This window comes from Macaca fascicularis, chromosome 13 (assembly GCF_037993035.2).
Source record: "Macaca fascicularis isolate 582-1 chromosome 13, T2T-MFA8v1.1".
Lineage (NCBI taxonomy): Eukaryota > Metazoa > Chordata > Mammalia > Primates > Cercopithecidae > Macaca > Macaca fascicularis.
Window position 1 is genome coordinate 121896935 of NC_088387.1, and position 20479 is coordinate 121917413.

At 42.2% G+C, this 20479-nt stretch overlaps 1 protein-coding gene across 20 annotated transcripts in view; it reads left to right on the forward strand.

The window, feature by feature from the left end:
- SH3YL1 (SH3 and SYLF domain containing 1) overlaps positions 1–20196 on the forward strand; it is a 50181-nt gene extending 29985 nt beyond the window's left edge. For 4 of the 20 annotated variants that reach the window (XM_065527503.2, XM_045369912.3, XM_005576666.5 and 1 more), the window contains 6 exons: positions 577–689; positions 1621–1749; positions 3661–3829; positions 4822–4900; positions 9525–9581; positions 19339–20196. In XM_065527503.2, the coding sequence (XP_065383575.1) occupies positions 577–689; positions 1621–1749; positions 3661–3829; positions 4822–4900; positions 9525–9581; positions 19339–19529 (738 nt within the window). In that variant the 3' untranslated portion in view covers positions 19530–20196. Of the gene's footprint in view, positions 1–576; positions 690–1620; positions 1750–3660; positions 3830–4821; positions 4901–5183; positions 6499–9524; positions 9582–15880; positions 16813–18474; positions 18583–19338 lie in introns of those variants that run through there. The other 16 variants (XM_005576657.5, XM_074012500.1, XM_074012501.1 and 13 more) reach the window with 11 other exon arrangements.
- The last annotated feature ends 283 nt before the right edge of the window (positions 20197–20479 follow it).

Consider the following 20479-nt stretch of genomic DNA (forward strand, 5'->3'; position numbering starts at 1 on the left):
GTGGAAACTACTTTGCTTTCTGATATGTTGAGCTTCTGTGACCTATAGTGAAGTGGCCCAGGTTCAGCTTCCAGTAAGGAGCACACCACTGGCCAGGAGGGAAGTACAGAAAGTCTCTCGGGACCTTCAGCTCCGTCATCCCTGGTGCTGTGCTCTTCGGGCTTGGCTTGTACGAAGTGTTTAGTCTGATGAGATCAGAGAGCATGTCGGATCCCTTCCTCCAACCTTCGTTTGACTTGTTAGCACTGACAGTTTACCTAACCCCACTAAACCCTAGGATCACCACCTACACGACCAGGTTTTGTGGAAGATTAAAGGACAAGATGCAGGCAAACCTCACAGTATCCACATGGCGCACAGTAAACGCTCACTGGGGTTTGCTGTAATTACCTGTGGCAATATTGGCTTCAAAATTCATCAGCTCAAAATAAAAAGATGGCTCTTGTCTCACATTCTTTCCTGTTTCTATTGGTGTTTTGCTGCAATGCATACGGTGTAGTTGAGTTTTAGTCAAGATGAGTTTTAAATGATATTTACTCTTAACTATTTTTAAATCAGTGGGTTTCTACACTTTAGGTATCAGACTTGGTGATAATTCTGAATTATGACCGTGCTGTGGAAGCTTTTGCGAAAGGCGGAAATCTAACCCTTGGAGGGAACTTGACTGTGGCGGTCGGGCCCTTGGGAAGGTGAGTTCTTTAAATAGATGTTAGACAGTAAAGGTTTAACAACTGCATGTTTTATTTTGCATTAATAGGAAACTTTAATTAAAATGAACAGATTTATACATCTCCAGATTTATACATGCCCAGAAGATTCGAGGTCATCACAAATAGGAAATTCGCAAAACACAGCCAGTGAGATAAGCTAGAAAATCTGAAACCAGAACACACAAGAAATAATGAAATGTTTTAGAACCATAGGCCATTGTATCTGTCAGGCTTGAACATAAAATCCACCTTCAGCTTTGAGAGAGCCAAAGGCAAGTCAGATTTTATGATAAAGTTCAGCTTCCATTAGGAAAGAAAGAGCTTTTTCAAAGTAAATCATAAAAATTGGATATGGATGTGTTTTTTTGAGCCGTTGTTTACGGTACTTAAAGTGTATTTTTCTTCTCTATTAATGAAATGCTAGTCTTGGATTAATTGTGCAATGTAGAAATATTTTATACCCACACTATTTATAGAAATTACACAGTAAAATCATCTAAAAATGTTCTTGGTTCCATGAAAATACTCAATGCAAAAAGAATCCAAATTATTTAGCACTCTTGAGATGTATTTCCCAGTTTTAAGACAGGACGATCCAGTTGGAAAATATCAGACTTACAAATTTTTAAAATATATTTACACATTCTGCACTGTACTTTTTGCAACACAATTCTATATTATCACAGCCTTCTGTAATAACTTCATGTATGTTCTTCCCCCTGGCCTGTTTTTCCTCTAGGCCACATTAAAACATCTAATTTAGGCCTACAGTAAGTAAAACATAGAAACAGCTGAAGAAGGTACAGAACAAGATAATTCATTTGAGCTGGAAGAAGAGTGCTATTTAAATAGTTATCTTTGGGCTTAGAGCTGCTCACAGCTTTGTGACGCAAAATCTTGTGCTTTGCAGGAACTTGGAAGGCAACGTGGCCCTGAGAAGCTCGGCCGCCGTCTTCACGTACTGCAAGTCGAGGGGACTCTTCGCAGGCGTGTCTTTAGAAGGCAGCTGTTTGATTGAAAGGAAAGAAACTAATAGAAAGTCAGTTCAAGTTAAAGTGATTTTAATTGAAAGTGTGATGAGAAAATAATACTTAAAGAGTTGATATAATTTGCAGAGTACATTTATATATCCTTTTTACAACGTGGTTATAAGTGTGTCTCTTACGTTTAAAAATTAAATATATAAATAATATATGCTCATGGAAAATGCAGAAGACACACAAAAAATAAAAGAAAAAACATTCGATCCCTTTGAAAGACTAACACAATTCACATTTTGCTTTACTGCCTTCCAACATTTTCCTAAGCGTGATTTTTTTTGTCTTACCATATATGATGGTAATCACCATATATATTCAACTGTAAATGCTGTTTTTCCACTTCGCATTTTAAGATAGCTGGAAACCATCGTTCTCAGCAAACTGTCACAAGGACAGAAAACCAGACACCACATGCTCTCACTCATAAGGGAGAATTGAACAATGAGAACACTTGGACACAGGGCAGGGAACATCACATACCGGGGCCTGTCGGGGGTGGTGGGGACTGGGGGAGGGACAGCATTAGGAGAAATACCTAATGTAGATGACAAGTTGGTGGGTGCAGCAAACCAACGTGGCACTCGTGTACCTACGCAACAAACCTGCACATTGTGTACGTGTACCCCAGAACTTAAAGTATTAAAAAAAAAAGGAAACGTAAGCGTAAGGTAGTAATACCCTTAGTTGGATGCACCGATTTCAGTGATTTTCAGATGTTTGTGGAAGGCACACCAGTTACAACTCATGGGTCAGTCGGTGTTCCTTGTTGTGAGGTTTCCTGTTCTATACTCCACCTTTGTCTTTTCTCTATGTCAAATAGAGAACAATTTAAAATACAGAAATACAGTTTGATTGAAAAAAAAAAAAAAAAAAAGAATCTGGAGGTACCCTAAGAGGTAAAGGAAAGCTTCTACTTTAAATTGCATCTGGCTAATTTTTCCTAAAATGCAAATTAAGTGGCTCTAAATTGCCACTAAAATATGTGTGAAGGCCCAGAAAGAGATAAAGAGCTAAGACTGACAGCAGGACTTCTTCCAGAACCTGCAGAAGTTCCACTAATTGCCAGCCTGATGAGGCTGGCCCCGCTGGCATTGGCCGTTAACATTCGCCACGCGTGGCAGACAGACCCGCCACTATCCGAGACAAAGCACCCAGTGTTTACCTCACTGACTCACTCAGGAATCCAACAGCACTATTTGATAAAGCTAAATATAAACCACAAGAGGTAGAAAATAGGAGGGATGGGGAAAAATAAGGTTTGAAGAACTATTCATCTTATAAAATCAAAAGTGATGTGTTGACTCCTGGTTTTATTAATTTGAGAAAAGTTAACAAAAGAATACTTTTAGAAACTTCTGGTTTGAGGCTGTTGGCAGGCCTTCCCACTAAAGTTCAACTAAACCCTGGATAAACTAAAACAAATATGTTGCTTAATGAATGACAGGGCCTCCAAGCATGTAAGGTAAATGTTTATTTAATCTTGATAAAAATAAATATTTTAAGGAAATTACAAAGCCACGGTTATAGGCACCTTTTTTAAAGAAACTTAAAAAGTAAAAACCTATAAAAATGTATGTGCTTGTATGTATATTTATATGTGTTTATATATGAGTGTGTGTGTATGTATATATGTGCAAGTATAAGTATTTCTATGATAATGTGGATGTGCTTTTTATGTTAACAAAGAAAGGATCCATATAAGGATATTTACGGTAGTTGCCTGTAGAGGTGAACTTGGGGTACATTTAAGACTTGAACATAGGATATTGCTTAAAGTTAATGTTTAAAAAGTAGTGTATATGAAGTGCTATATATGAATGATTATATATACACACCGTGTGTGCACACATGCTGTGTTTAGAAAAGATTTGTGTATATTGAAATGTTTTTAATTTTATATTTCCTATTAGATTTTATTGTCAAGATATCCGAGCTTATGATATTTTATTTGGAGATACACCGCGGCCTGCTCAAGCTGAAGATCTTTATGAAATTCTTGATTCCTTTACCGAAAAGTATGAAAATGAAGGACAACGAATCAATGCAAGAAAAGCAGCAAGGGAGCAGAGGAAGTCTTCTGTACCATTTGGTTTTATGTTCCACTCAGTATTCTCAGAAAATCTCTTTCTGTAGAACATTCTGTCCCTGATCCCAGGTTCCCAAGAACCTACTAAGCCTCCTTCGTAGTTTCACTGACTTCACATTCTTGTGAAAAGGTCATGCTACCTTGACATTTCCTCTATACAGATTTCAGGGAAAGATGTCATTTGTCTTTTGTGGTTGCATTTCTCCAAGGATGGAACTTGGTTGTATCAATAATACAGATAATGTTTGGGAGGCCGAGGCAGGCGGATCACTTGAGATCAGGAGTGTGAGACCAGCCTGGCCAACATGGTGAAACCCTCTCTCTATCATGAAAATAGAAACAGTAGCTGGGCATGGTGGCGTGTGCCCGTAATCTCAGCTACTAGGAGGCTGAAGCAGAAGGATCACTTGAGCCCGTGAGGTTGCACTGAGCCAAGATCACGCTATGCCATTGCACTCAGCCTAGGCAACAGAGCAAGACCTTGTCTCAGTAATAACAATGACATGAATAATAGTTGCAGATCCTGGCGCCTTGGTACGTTAGGCCCTGGGGCACCAAGGAGTTCGTGTGCCTTGTTCATGGGGCTCCACAGCCCTTTCAGAGTTGGTTTGATGCCTGTTTCATGGAGTAAAAACTGAAGCCTAGAGTTTGTCTGCCACTGCCTCTGCCAGTTGCTTGCTAAGCCAATTACTACAGTTACCATCCCTGCAACTCGCAGCTCCCTCAGACCTTGCACAGATGGTCAGAGGTGCCTGGGGGACGTTGGCTTCCAGGCATGAGAGGAGCACACCCGGTCCACATCTGAGTCTTGTCGTCCAGTTCAGTTACACAGAGTCCAGAGGGATGCATATGAGCTTTGAGAGTGCCTCATTACTAAGCACATATAATAAAAGTTTGCTAAATAAACTCATTAGAAAAGAGTTATGTGTGCCTAAGTAAAAACAAGATTTAAAATTACGTGTATTTATTTTTTTGTTTCTCCCAGGCTAAAGAATTACCTCCAAAGCCACTGTCGAGACCACAGCAGTCACCTGCACTAGTCCAGCTGAACTCTGGCTCTCAAAGTAAATATTTTTGTTGCAATTAAAATGCAATTGTAATTAAGTAATTATTAAATGTTATTGTTAAGAAATCAAAATACATTGTTAAACTTTAGAGTTAAATAGAAGAACTAACATATTTAAGAGAGTAAAATAAGTGCTCAGCCTCTTCTAAATACATGAGACAAATTGTCATTGCTATAATTTATTAAAACTTCTGTTTCTATTCATAAGATACTTTCTTAAATCTACAAAGATATTTATCTTTAAAGATTTTCTCATTTATTTTCTTTGCCATTTCTTTCAGAAACCGTTATCCTCCTGATTTGAAATGACAACAAAACAAGCCTGTTTTTTTCTTATATACTCACACATTTGTAATTCTGAATATCGGTTTCGACATAATGTTCTTTGGAGCTCAGGATTTCATAAGATGGTTTTTAAACTAGATGACATTTATAAAGCACCAGGCTTTGGTCTTTATCTTTTTTTCTATCATTCATTTTGTGAATCACTCTCGTGTGTCTGTTTTTTATATATGGAGGTCACCAGTGAATAGGAGGATGTTGAAGTAGGGACTTGGAGGTGATGGTTGACTGTTACACAAGAGTCATTGTGCTGTGGCTTTGGGTGCACAGAGGTGATGTCAACGTAGATCTGGCCTTTAGAGAACTTTCAGAAGAGGAGGAGAGAGATTACATGTAGAAACATAACTGCTGTTAGTAGGAGAAGGCATATGCTGAGTTTTGCGGGGAGTAAATAGTAAAGCTCTGCAGCAGGCAGGAAGCTCGTCCTCGGGCTGCTCCTTAATTTTCTGTATTCGTTTCCCCAGCTTTGAGCCCAAGTCCCTCATATGATTTTTGGCTGTGCCTTTGTCTGGTCTAGATGTGGCCCTCCCAGGAAGATGCTCAGGAGCCAGGCCTGTTCCTCATTTCCCACCTGCCCCTGCCCCTGCGTTGTCCCCTGTTCTTTTGGGATTCGGGTGGTCGGCCCACTGCTGATTCATGTTCACATGATTGATTTATTGAAACTCGTGTTTGCAGTGACTAATGAGATGTGAGCACTTAATTTATTTTTATTTTAGATCTCAGTGATTATATAAAATTTGACCCATATGTATGTTTTAAAATATATAAAATGTCCTCACTGAGAATGGATACCTGCACATGCATGTATAAAATCCTCTCACTTATAAAAATCCTCTTAGTATCAAGTCCTTATCAGTGTGGATTTAAAAATGACTGTGGACCTTAACGTAAAAAATGCCTTTCAGTTAACGATTGAAAAGCTCCGAAGGCTGTTTCTGCTGTAGAATCCCCTTCAGCGATTGCCTGTGCCGGCTTCTGGGTGTTTCCCACCGTGACCTCGTGTGTTCCCCGAACCCTTTCTTGGGGAGACGAGCGGTGCCCTCCCCATTTTGCAGTCACAGCTGTGTCCCTGCCGGTGTACAAGTTAGCCTGGCCACGTTTCTGCAGCCTCAGCCTCACTCGACAAACCTTCTCGGCTTCATCCTTTGTGGCTACGGCCCTACAGGTTTTCCGTGCAATGCCATCGTTTCTCATGTGCTGTATCTCTCAAGTTTTGAACATCAGTTTTTAATTCAGTAAACTAAAAATTTAAAACTGGTGTCTACTTTTAACCTTTTATGTTAAACCTGACCTTTTCTTAAGTTCTTTATTTAAAAACTAAGTATTTTCAATTTATTTACATATCCTTACATATATATACACACACACATAATTTTATATAAATGCACATATGTTCATATGGATGGTCAGTGAAGGCAGTATTTTTTTTCTTTTCCTTTGTCATGTTGCTTCCTTTTTTCCATTTCACCTGTATTTTAACTTACAAGATATCCTCCTCTACCCTGATTTCAGGAAAACCAGGTTCACAACATAAATTATGAACTTCCACATTTTTTTCCTCCATTCTTGTGTAGTCCTACACATGACATGTACAAACATATACATAAACATGGCCAGAATAGTTTTATTTTGTCTCATAAAAATGCTATCATCTTATACGTGCTTTACTGTATCTTCTTGATTTATTTATTTGTTATTTGTTGGTTTGTTTTGCTCAACAACTCCACATACAAATCCCTAAGTCAACTGGTATAGTTGTAATTGCTTCTTTTTAGTAATTATTTAATATTCCATGGCACAAATGTATATAGTTTACTCAGTCACTCTCCTATTAATGGATATTAACTTTATTTCAGATTTTTTCCATGCCAAACAGTGCCACAATTGATAGACTTCTAAATTAATATTTATATATACTGGCACTTTTATGTTTTTGAGATAGTTACCATGAGTGGACATAATAGGTCAAATAATATATTTTTAAAGTTTTAACAGATTTAGCAGATTACTTTTCAAAAGTTTTTACTACTTAGAGTCTCATCAATCATTCCCCACCATAACATTCACCTGCATATGCGTTCCCCACCACAGGCATTCCCCACCGTATGTACCACCCACCATGCGCAATCCTAACCACACATACTCCCCACCATGTATACATACTCACCCATAACCTTCCCACCATGATAGTCCCCAGTATAGTTGCTTTCCACCATAGGCATTTCCTACCACGCACATTTCCCACTAGACTCCACCATATGCATTCCCCAACATGTGTCCCACCCACCATGTGCATTTTTCACCATGGTTACTGTCCACCATATGCATTCTCCACTGTATACATTCTCCACCGTGTATACTGCCCACCATACTCTCTACCATGTATACCACCCACTATGTGCAATCCTAACCATATGTCCTCCCCAGTATCTATACTCCCCCGTAACCTTCCCACCAAGTCCCCATTATATAGGCTTCCCACCATAGACATTCCCACTATGCACATTCCCCACTGTACACATTCTCCACCATTTTCATTCCCCACTGTGTGCATTTTCAACTATTACATCCGTTATGACATTCTTCAGCTATATCTTCCTCACCACTATTAGTGCAGAAGCATCTAGAAGATTTTGCCAGTCAAGGCTAATCACATCTCCTTGTTAATTGGATTATGTTTATTCCCATTAGTGAATGTAAACATCTCTTCATATAAATTGCTGGTGCTTTGGATTTAATCTTATCTGAAAAGTCTCTTCATCTCATTGGTCTGTTTTTCCTATTGGGATATCTGTTGCTTTCGCAATTTATGGAAACGTTATCTATATTACAGGTTTTGTTGGACATTTGGGTTGCAGCATATTTCTACATTTATCATTTTTCTTTTGATCTTGTTTTTTGTAATTTTACTATATGAAAGTTTTAAATTTTATCTAAATATATGTCTATCATTTAGTTTTTATAGATTTGGATACTTTGGTCATGGTTAAGGTCTTCCCACCTCCTATACAAGAGTGTATTCATAGGATCCTAGATTTTCTTGTGATTTTTTTTATCTTTGCATTTACTGGACACTTAGTCTTCATATAATTTGAGATCATTTTCCCAATTTTCCCCTCCTCCCAAATATGCAATTCTAATTGAAATAGTATTATGTACTTGCATCCATTCTATAATTTTTCAATGCTAATTACATAATGTTACATGTGTACATTGATTAATTTGAGATATAATAATTTTACCATTTCATGCTTTCCATTTGTTGAGATTTTATTTATGTCTTTCAATAAGATTTTGTCATTTCTGTGCCTTTTATGTTAAATTTGTTCCCAAGTACTTTGCGATTTTGATTTGCTATGGCGAATGAAATGCACTTTTCTATTTCTACTTAAATACCGATTTTCACAGTTAAGGAAATCTTAATTTGCTTATATTTTGTTTGTCTTATATCTGGTCACTTGCCCAAAAATATTTCTAATCCATTTTTAAAATAGATTCTCATGAGATATTTGTATCCTTTTCCCCATCCCACCAATGTTTATTTCTAAATTCTTACTTTCACAAATTTCTTAGGCCAATGACCTTCAAACTGGTGTATGCCTGTCTTTAGGAGTACGCGGAGACTGCAAAAGTGGGTGTGGGCACAGGTCACTTAAGACACACCATCTCCAGATCTCCAGCTCCTGGATAAGTTCTTTTCAAAGCTGAACGCCATGTGCAGGGTGTGCTCTTCATCTTCTATACTGTTAGCATCAGGTTTTCTACATTTGAATAAGAAAAGCAACCCCCCAGACCATCTGCCTTTCACTGTTTGTCTTCTATACTGTTAGAATCAGTTTTTCTACAGTCGAAGAAGAAAAGCAAACCCCCAGACCATCCTGCCTCTTTCTACACTATGTTGCCCCCAGAGCGTCAGAACAGGAATCCAATGTGAAATGTGGATGCGGTTAGTGAATGGCTCTTGTGCACAGTAAATCCTTCCATGAATCAGTGATTTCTGTTTCTTCTCCTTCAACGCAATTGAAGAAGGACCTAGTAGATTATCATCTGAATTTAATGAGAATAGTGTGTGTACTTCTGTGTCATACAGATATCAGGTATTTATCATCTACCTCACACTTCATGTATCTTTTGGCTTTATTCAGGCACAATCAAATGATGATCCTATCAATTTAGTGATTTAAAATATTGGCTCAGCCAGGGCAGGATTTGGCAATTTTGTGTGTTTTATATAATATGTACTAATAAGTTCTCAAAATCACCATTCTCTTTTTTGGCAGGTAACAGAAATGAATATAAGCTCTATCCTGGACTTTCCAGCTATCACGAGAGAGTTGGTAAATCAATAAATCTATATGTTTTAAATTATTCATATTCATTTTGTGATCACAAACTTCCTAATTAATCTGATAGGTTATGAAAATCTCTGGGAAGTCTTCAACCCTTTTCTTTAATTTATAGAATATTCACATTATTTTGAGAAGTACTTCATTTAGAAAATGCTATGCTTTTGTTGTCTTACTTGCCTTTAAGATAGTGAAGGTGACAGGAAGCTGACGGTCAGTGCTGACTGTGTAGGGAGCGTGTGCTGGGGACAGCGCTGCTGAGCCCCAGATAGAAGCTGACGGTCAGTGTCATCTGTGTAGGGTCGGTGTCGTCTGTGTAGGGTCAGTGTAGTCTGTGTAGCGTCAGTGTTACCTGTGTAGGGTCAGTGTTACCTGTGTAGGGTCAGTGTCATCTGTGTAGGGTCAGTGTTACCTGTGTAGGGTCAGTGTCGTCTGTGTAGGGTCAGTGTCGTCTGTGTAGGGTCAGTGTTACCTGTGTAGGGTCAGTGTTACCTGTGTAGGGTCAGTGTCATCTGTGTAGGGTCAGTGTTACCTGTGTAGGGTCAGTGTTACCTGTGTAGGGTCAGTGTCATCTGTGTAGGGTCAGTGTCGTCTGTGTAGGGTCAGTGTCACCTGTGTAGGGTCAGTGTTACCTGTGTAGGGTCGGTGTCGTCTGTGTAGGGTCAGTGTAGTCTGTGTAGGGTCAGTGTCGTCTGTGTAGGGTCAGTGTTACCTGTGTAGGGTCAGTGTTACCTGCGTAGGGTCAGTGTCGTCTGTGTAGGGTCAGTGTTACCTGTGTAGGGTCACTGTCGTCTGTGTAGGGTCAGTGTCGTCTGTGTAGGGTCAGTGTTACCTGTGTAGGGTCAGTGTTACCTGTGTAGGGTCAGTGTCGTCTGTGTAGGGTCAGTGTCGTCTGTGTAGGGTCAATGTTACCTGTGTAGGGTCAGTGTTACCTGTGTAGGGTCAGTGTCACCTGTGTAGGGTCAGTGTCGTCTCTGTAGGGTCAGTGTCACCTGTGTAGGGTCAGTGTTACCTGTGTAGGGTCAGTGTTACCTGTGTAGGTCAGTGTTACCTGTGTAGGGTCAGTGTCACCTGTGTAGGGTCAGTGTCGTCTGTGTAGGGTCAGTGTCGTCTGTGTAGGGTCAGTGTCACCTGTGTAGGGTCAGTGTCGTCTGTGTAGGGTCAGTGTCACCTGTGTAGGGTCAGTGTCGTCTGTGTAGGGTCAGTGTTACCGGTGTAGGGTCAGTGTAGTCTGTGTAGGGTCAGTGTCACCTGTGTAGGGTCAGTCTTACCTGTGTAGGGTCAGTGTCGTCTGTGTAGGGTCAGTGTCGTCTGTGTAGGGTCAGTGTTACCTGTGTAGGGTCAGTGTCGTCTGTGTAGGGTCAGTGTCGTCTGTGTAGGGTCAGTGTAACCTGTGTAGGGTCAGTGTAGTCTGTGTAGGGTCAGTGTCACCTGTGTAGGGTCAGTGTCACCTGTGTAGGGTCAGTGTCACCTGTGTAGGGTCAGTGTCGTCTGTGTAGGGTCAGTGTCATCTGTGTAGGGTCGGTGTCGTCTGTGTAGGGTCAGTGTCACCTGTGTAGGGTCAGTGTCGTCTGTGTAGGGTCAGTGTCACCTGTGTAGGGTCAGTGTCGTCTGTGTAGGGTCAGTGTCACCTGTGTAGGGTCAATGTTACCTGTGTAGGGTCAGTGTCGTCTGTGTAGGGTCAGTGTTACCTGTGTAGGGTCAGTGTCGTCTGTGTAGGGTCAGTGTCACCTGTGTAGGGTCAATGTTACCTGTGTAGGGTCGGTGTCGTCTGTGTAGGGTCAGTGTCACCTGTGTAGGGTCAGTGTCATCTGTGTAGGGTCGGTGTCGTCTGTGTAGGGTCAGTGTCGTCTGTGTAGGGTCAATGTCGTCTGTGTAGGGTCAGTGTCATCTGTGTAGGGTCGGTGTCGTCTGTGTAGGGTCAGTGTCACCTGTGTAGGGTCAGTGTCGTCTGTGTAGGGTCAGTGTCACCTGTGTAGGGTCAGTGTTACCTGTGTAGGGTCAGTGTCGTCTGTGTAGGGTCAGTGTCATCTGTGTAGGGTCGGTGTCGTCTGTGTAGGGTCAGTGTCACCTGTGTAGGGTCAGTGTCGTCTGTGTAGGGTCAGTGTCACCTGTGTAGGGTCAGTGTTACCTGTGTAGGGTCAGTGTCGTCTGTGTAGGGTCAGTGTCACCTGTGTAGGGTCAGTGTTACCTGTGTAGGGTCAGTGTCACCTGTGTAGGGTCAGTGTCACCTGTGTAGGGTCAGTGTCGTCTGTGTAGGGTCAGTGTCACCTGTGTAGGGTCAGTGTCGTCTGTGTAGGGTCAGTGTTACCTGTGTAGGGTCAGTGTAGTCTGTGTAGGGTCAGTGTCACCTGTGTAGGGTCAGTGTTACCTGTGTAGGGTCAGTGTCGTCTGTGTAGGGTCAGTGTCACCTGTGTAGGGTCAGTGTCACCTGTGTAGGGTCAGTGTTACCTGTGTAGGGTCAGTGTCGTCTGTGTAGGGTCAGTGTTACCTGTGTAGGGTCAGTGTAGTCTGTGTAGGGTCAGTGTCACCTGTGTAGGGTCAGTGTCACCTGTGTAGGGTCAGTGTCGTCTGTGTAGGGTCAGTGTTAACTGTGTAGGGTCAGTGTAGTCTGTGTAGGGTCAGTGTCACCTGTGTAGGGTCAGTGTCACCTGTGTAGGGTCAGTGTCGTCTGTGTAGGGTCAGTGTCACCTGTGTAGGGTCAGTGTTACCTGTGTAGGGTCAGTGTCGTCTGTGTAGGGTCAGTGTCGTCTGTGTAGGGTCAGTGTCACCTGTGTAGGGTCAGTGTCACCTGTGTAGGGTCAGTGTCGTCTGTGTAGGGTCGGTGTCGTCTGTGTAGGGTCGGTGTCGTCTGTGTAGGGTCAGTGTCACCTGTGTAGGGTCAGTGTTACCTGTGTAGGGTCAGTGTCGTCTGTGTAGGGTCAGTGTCGTCTGTGTAGGGTCGGTGTCGTCTGTGTAGGGTCGGTGTCACCTGTGTAGGGTCAGTGTCGTCTGTGTAGGGTCAGTGTCACCTGTGTAGGGTCAGTGTTACCTGTGTAGGGTCAGTGTCGTCTGTGTAGGGTCAGTGTCGTCTGTGTAGGGTCGGTGTCGTCTGTGTAGCATCAGTGTCACCTGTGTAGGGTCAGTGTCGTCTGTGTAGGGTCAGTGTCGTCTGTGTAGGGTCAGTGTCACCTGTGTAGGGTCAGTGTCGTCTGTGTAGGGTCAGTGTCGTCTGTGTAGGGTCGGTGTCGTCTGTGTAGGGTCGGTGTCGTCTGTGTAGGGTCAATGTCACCTGTGTAGGGTCAGTGTCACCTGTGTAGGGTCAGTGTCGTCTGTGTAGGGTCAGTGTCACCTGTGTAGGGTCGGTGTCGTCTGTGTAGGGTCGGTGTCGTCTGTGTAGGGTCAGTGTTACCTGTGTAGGGTCAGTGTCGTCTGTGTAGGGTCAGTGTCGTCTGTGTAGGGTCAGTGTTACCTGTGTAGGGTCAGTGTCGTCTGTGTAGGGTCAGTGTCGTCTGTGTAGGGTCAGTGTTACCTGTGTAGGGTCAGTGTCGTCTGTGTAGGGTCGGTGTCGTCTGTGTAGGGTCGGTGTCGTCTGTGTAGGGTCAGTGTCACCTGTGTAGGGTCAGTGTCGTCTGTGTAGGGTCAGTGTCGTCTGTGTAGGGTCAGTGTTACCTGTGTAGGGTCAGTGTCGTCTGTGTAGGGTCAGTGTCGTCTGTGTAGGGTCGGTGTCGTCTGTGTAGGGTCTGTGTTACCTGTGTAGGGTCGGTGTCGTCTGTGTAGGGTCAGTGTCACCTGTGTAGGGTCAGTGTCGTCTGTGTAGGGTCAGTGTCACCTGTGTAGGGTCAGTGTCGTCTGTGTAGGGTCAGTGTCACCTGTGTAGGGTCAGTGTCGTCTGTGTAGGGTCAGTGTCGTCTGTGTAGCGTCAGTGTTACTTGTGTAGGGTCAATGTTACCTGTGTAGGGTCAGTGTCGTCTGTGTAGGGTCAGTGTCACCTGTGTAGGGTCAGTGTCGTCTGTGTAGGGTCAGTGTTACCTGTGTAGGGTCAGTGTCGTCTGTGTAGGGTCAGTGTTACCTGTGTAGGGTCAATGTTACCTGTGTAGGGTCAGTGTCACCTGTGTAGGGTCAGTGTTACCTGTGTAGGGTCAATGTTACCTGTGTAGGGTCAGTGTCACCTGTGTAGGGTCAGTGTCGTCTGTGTAAGGAGCGTGTGCTGGGGACAGCGCTGCTGAGCCCCGGGAGCTATAGCGTCTTCTGAGGAGCACGTGATCTCCTTAACACTTGCTGTCCAGAAGCTTTTGAATTTACAATGGAGATAAAATGCCAAAGTTTTCTAATTCTGAATTACAATTTGATCCTTATTCCATTTTCTCTGTGTTTTAGCACCATAAATTTTATAGTTCTAAGAATTTTATTTTTCACATTCAAATGTTTTGTTATTATTGGGAGCTGCTTTATAAAACTTGTTAAGATCTACCATAGTGAAAATGGTCCTTCAACCTGTCTTAAATACTCTTCAGAGGTTCCCTGGAAAGAATTGAGCAAATGTGAGTGGGACACAAATTGAGGGCAAAGTTAAACAATCATAAAATAGCCTGTTTATTTTTTCACATTGAATACTTTCGTCACTGGAGTCACAAAGCCGTATGCTGCTGGATATATACCTGTCGGAGAATTAAACATTTCATGTAAATAAAATTCCAAAAACTTAGGTACTCCAGCATATTTTAAAAATTTATATCATGCAGATAAAAATATGTCGAACATGTCTGTTAAGCAGCATCCCCTGAAGCGAGGTCAGCGTGTTCCTGACGGGTTTAGGGTTGGTGACCTTTCTGTTCACCCTGGTCTCTCCTCCTGGGAGCCCGCTCCGGTGTTTTTCCCAGCTGGTTCTCCTGTGGGGGTTGAGCGTCTGCTCCTGGAGTCTGTACGGAGAGCAGGTGTGACGGTCTGGCTCACCTGCAGAAGATGCCGTGGTTTTAGGTGTGCAGAGAAAGCTCTGAGAGGTTTAAAAATGTGTTTCGCCGTTTGTGCTTCACACCCATGTTACAGGCCACGTTAAAGAGACATGAACAGTTTGGCCTTTGGATACAGGTCCTTTAGAAGCAAAAGTGATTAAGGTGTAAATGTTGACACCAAGACAGCGTAAACACCTCAATTTTTATCTTACACAGCCTCTTACTTTTAAAGACTCAAGATTAGACTTAGACTTAGGTGCCTCGTTGGTAAAGCACTCCTGAACTTGACAAGGTCAGCCGACTGGCTGCACTTGCCTGGGAAGGGAGGGTCCCTACAGAGAGACGGAGCTCAGGGAAGCTGGCTGCAAGAGAGCCGAGGCCACGGATCCCGCAAAGAATGCCGTGGTAATGTGACGCTGGGAACTAGAGTTCCTTTCTCTATTGGAAACTTCCTATAACTGGCACCAAGGAAAAATGTTTCATGATAAGAAACTAAACTCTTAAGTGTGCTGTGGCGACAGGGGTTCCAATTTGAACCCCCGTACTTTCACTTACCACCTGTGGGACCCAAAGGTAACTTCACTTGCCATGGCTGGTTTCTCGGCTGCTTCTGTGTTTGTATTTGAGGACAGGGCAAGGTAAATTGTAACTCAGTTACGACTGAGATAATATTCCTTTAGCCCATTCTCCAAAGAGGTTCTTAAAGAAAAAAAATAAAAGGGAAGACTTATAGTCCACTTTTTAAATAAAACTTACTTTACGTTACTGTATTTTTTTAAAAGCAGCTGTGAAGGCATTAACCTCTTACCAAGGATTTCCTCATGTTTTCTTACCATCACTGCAGAGAAAAGTCACAGTTACATGGCCCCAGGGCCCGAGCCTTAAATTGAAAACCTGATGAAGCAGGACACTCAGTCCTCCACGTGCGAGCTCCTGAGTCTGTCTCAGCCCCACAGAGGGGCTGTCAGGCGTGATGATCCGCTTCATCACCTGTACTTTCCTCCCACCATCTTTTGGCTTCGCCCTTTGGAAGGTCCAGCTGCGTAGTGCTTGGGCCTCTCAGGGAGACAAGACTTGGAAATACACCGTCCAATTTTCTGATCTTCCCTCTAGGGACTCTGGAAGGAATGGTTTCATAACCAAAAGCCTGGACCCTCCAACGTCGGCATTCGTCCCCTTCCTCTTACCCATCCCGTAGTTGTCCGGGGTGGGGGTTCTCCACCGGGGCGGTACGCGCAGTTTAGGCTGGATAACACTTTGTTGTAGGGGCTGTCTTCTGCCTCATAGGGCTCTTGGCAAAGGCTGTGTTCCCCTAGTCGTGACCTTCCCAAGGCTGTGATTTTTCTCCTGAAACAGGTCAGGCCAGGGGTGCTGGCTGCAAGGAGGCCACCTTATGCAGGCTTCGTGAGAAAGTGGACTGGACGTGAAACAGGGACATCCACAGACCAGCCTTTCTAATCCTGGGCCTCAGGGCAGCTGCCAATCACCAGTGCTGACTGGAATCTAATTCTGCTTCCTGTTTGGGAAACATAACCCCTACCAGAACTAAACTGGAACATTATGAAGGAAATGGCCAGTTCCCTCAAAGATCCTTCCGGTTTTGTAAGCTCTTGAGTATGAAGCTTAAAGGCATATGTTGTGCAGAAGGAAAGGCCCCTGTGAACGCCCAGCTTTTCAGTAACTCAGTGGGGTTTGCTTCCCGGTAACCAGGAAGGTTTGTCTTCGTGGAAGGAATCATTACTTGGTTCACCTTTTTTTAGTGAACTCATTTGTGGGCATTAAACTTCTCCTTGTTAAAATTATTTCTAATATTTACATTAAAGGGGAACTTTAAGTCATTTGGAGTTTTTCAAAGAAAAAACTAACAGGGCACAGCACTAACTGGCTTGTGAACTGTTATCTCAGAAAGCAGGTAGGCTCCTGGATCTGCTGGCCTCACTCCTGTGATTTTCATGTGGATGGAGTTTCTCCAACAACTGCTCAACTCCTGACGCTCCTGTACTCCTCCTCAGGAGGCAGAGGCATTTACGGTGAATTGGGTGAGGAACTGGGTGAGGAATTCAGCACAAGGAACAGTCAACACACATCTTAGCCTCAGTAAAGGAAAAATGTGAGATCCCGGCCCCTTCAGACCTTCAGTGGTGGCCTTGCCTTCAGCTGCACCTGGAAACCACCCATGTTGCTCCTCTACCCTCCTCTCCCACTCTGCTTTCTCCTCATTTCATTTGGAATCTGCACTTCAGAGAAAATTAGACAATACCGGAATGTGAGGGCAGGGACCAAACCAGGTCTGTGATCTCTCCTTCTTTCTCTTTCTTAGTTCATAATATATTTATTTCTCTAATTATTCATCATAAAATATATTCCTGAAACTGCTTAGAACCAATTCAGTTATCAGGGATTACCCGGAACCACTTAGAACCAATCCAGTTATCAGGGATTACCCGGAACCATAGCAGCAGATGCTGTTATTTGTACAGTCTGGAAACCCAGTGATGCAGGGCACCATGCTAATCCTCCTTGAACATTTGCCTCATAAAAGTAAAATGCTGTGATAAATGTCAGTTTGGTCTGTTGAGCACAATTTAATATTTGTGAGGTTGTTGAGGGTCTTGGATGACCTGGAGACAAGTTTCATTGGATCCTGATCTTGGACAAATTACTCGGCATCTCTAAGGCTCAGTTTCAAATTCTGTGACGTGGGATAGGAGTAGCTGGCTCATTGCAGTGGGCGGTGTAAGTGGAGCGTGTGTGAGTGTCTGCCACGTGCCTGAGCAATTCGCGGTGGCTGCTCTTCCCAGATGCACATCGATTGGTGCTGTTATCATTGTCATCGTCCTTATTATGCATTTTTGATCTTACAAATGAGACTGCAATGTATAAATGCATGGTAGCTAAGATGGCTACAGCTCCCAGCACATTCCCTGATGTTCACAAGCGCTCTTTTAACTCACTTCTTCCTGTTATCTAACGTGTCTGGGAGACAAGAGGGAGGAGAACAGAGTTCCTGGAGGGTCTTCACTGATTTGGTCTGGTTAATTAAGATTCAACTTTATTAGTGGATATCCTAAATATAATCATGAATGAGAGATTTCCAGGATGGATTTTTCTTTAGCATGAGCTTGCATCCTGATCTGATGACAGGGAAGCATGGCGTGAGCCCTGTCTAGGGTGCCCCGTCCAGGGCAGAGCACAGCCCCTTTCGTAGTGCCTGGCAGTGACTGCTCATTAACATGTGTGGAATTTAATCGTATACTCAGAACGTTTAACTTACTCTATTGTTTCTAGACTATGTCAAAATTTTATTTTGGTGACATTCTTTTAACCTTGTTTCTTAAAATTGGTAAACTAAAAGTAAATATAGGATGAAATAAAATATACAGAAATTATTTGTATTATAGAAAAAAGTAGTTATACCAGTATTATCTCTAGTGAAATTATTATTAGGATTATTTCTTTAGAACTCAACTAGATGGCACGTACTTTAAAGACAGAACGGTAGCACCATCTTGTGTGAGCTACAAATTCAGTATTTTAGTCAGAGTAGTTTAAAGTGTTGACTATTTTTATTTCTTACGGATGGACCAAATTCACTTTATTATTATTATTATTGTTTTATGGGTTGAAATAGGACCTGGCTCTAGAGTCTGATTATTGGTGTTTTCTCTATGTCTGTGCATCTAATTGCCTAATTTATGCACAGAATTATATGACGTGTAGAAGCATCAAACTCAATTTAGCTGAGTGCTCAAAAACTGTCTGTTTCATTATATTTTTATGATGTTATATGGTTTATAATATTTAATGTCCTTTATTCATGTTAACTGCTCAATTCTCAAAGTATTTTCTTCCTTCTACAATATGTGGATATACACATTGCATTGAAGTACTTGTGAAACATGTAGAAATGCTCCTGCCTGTGCTAATTCCAATTTATCTCTGATATTGAGAGGATGGATCAATTAAGCACAGAAATGTAAACAGCCACAAAGCCCAGGGAGAAGAAATGTCTGCTGATGAAACAGCAAAATATAACTAGGCTGCAATCTTCAAGCCCAGTGAGTAAAGAGCCAGGTTTTAAAGCTGACTCCCCTAGGGTTTGATCATGAGCTTACATATCTGCCTTTCTCCCACATCTGCCATCCATGAAACTGTCACAGCTATCTTAGCCCCTTCCAGCTGCTGTAACAAAACACCATAGCCCGGGCAGCTCATAGACAATGGAATTTTGTTTCTCACACTTCTGGAGGCTGGATTCCAAGATCAAGGTTCCAGGAGACTCAGTGTCTGGCAAGGGCTTGGTTTCTCCTTCAGAGTTGGTGCCATCTTACTGCGTCTTCACAAGGAGGGAGTTGCAAGAAGCTCCCCTCAGGCTCTGTCTGTAAGGACACTGATCCCATTCTTGAGGGGGAAACCAAATGACCTCATCAGCCCCTGGAGACCCCACTTCTAACACCATCACCTTCGGGTTGAGGATTTCAACACTTGAATCTCAGGGGGACCCAGACATTCAGACTACAGCAATGACTACTCTATTAAAATGGAAAAATATATAAATTGTATTATCTCATAGATGATTCAAAATTTAGAAAATTATAACCAGAAGCATGTGCTAAATCCTTAGGTATATAATGTGCAGAGAAAAATAAGTTTAATAATGTGATGAAAATTACACAGACTGTGTGTTGTGGTTTCTGCCAGCCTCCAAGACACCAGCATGCCAAGCCCTAAATGGTTAATTTGTATCTTACCAGCAGATACCCCAGTTTCTCCCTTAAAGAACATAAATATGTGAATACTTTTTCTTGTTTCAGGCAATTTGAATCCACCCATAGAAGTGACAGCACTGTATTCATTTGAAGGACAGCAGCCTGGGGATTTGAATTTTCAAGCTGGAGACAGAATCACAGTTATATCAAAAACAGATTCACATTTTGATTGGTGGGAAGGAAAGCTTCGAGGTCAGACTGGCATTTTTCCAGCCAACTATGTAACCATGAATTAAAGTGTATACTATTTTCTTCTTTGAGAATTACCAAAAAAAATTATTTCTACACTGACAGGATTTACTAGTTAAGCAATGTTTAATATAAATTTTAAAAACTTCTGTTCTACGCAATTTCCATTCAGTATGTAAAAGATCTTGTTTTTCTATATAAAAAGAGTTGACTGACATATCTTTAAATACTTTGTACTAACTTTATCACACATGCTGTGCCATAGACTATCCTACAATTTATGTGCTCATAGTTCTTTTGTGAACATTTTCAAACATCACTAAGCATTTGATCTGGCAATGTATATGGTAGCTGTATTTTAATTTGAGAATCTTGAGGATAGAGCCACGAATTTCAATGCATACATTTCCATTTGCAAAGTGACTGGAGAAAAAGAAATCAGCTTAAATGACGTATGAAGTAATGTTTAGAGTTGTAGCTATTAACTAGAATATGAATCCTTAGAAATCATATTTATGCTTTCAAAAATTGTACTATGCATTTATCATAGAAATATGATTACAAAGAAGTCTGATACCGTGTCTTTAGACATATGACACCCTCAACTTTTCTTCCTTATGGGGCTACATTTGTTCATTTCCATCAGTAGCATAAACTTATGGTGATGTGGTAGACTTGTCTGTAAATAAAATTTTTAAAAGTTTACTAACTTAATATTTCAATTTTGTTCTTATTTTTTTTGTAAGGTAGGCAAAGGTCCTGTGTCTCATATGCAGGGTGAAATCCACCTCCGTTTTGGGCTACCTGAGCTCCTCCCTGAACTCTAGACTCCCCTCTCCAGCTATGCACTTGAGAGCTCCATTTGGACAAGGAACAACACCTCAGCCCTCATGGGTTTAAATCCAAGCTCTTCTTTCTCCTCACTTAGCCTGCCCCTCCCACAGTGTTCCTCTTCAGTAAATGGAAATTCCATCCTTGGATTTCCTTGGTCCTTAGA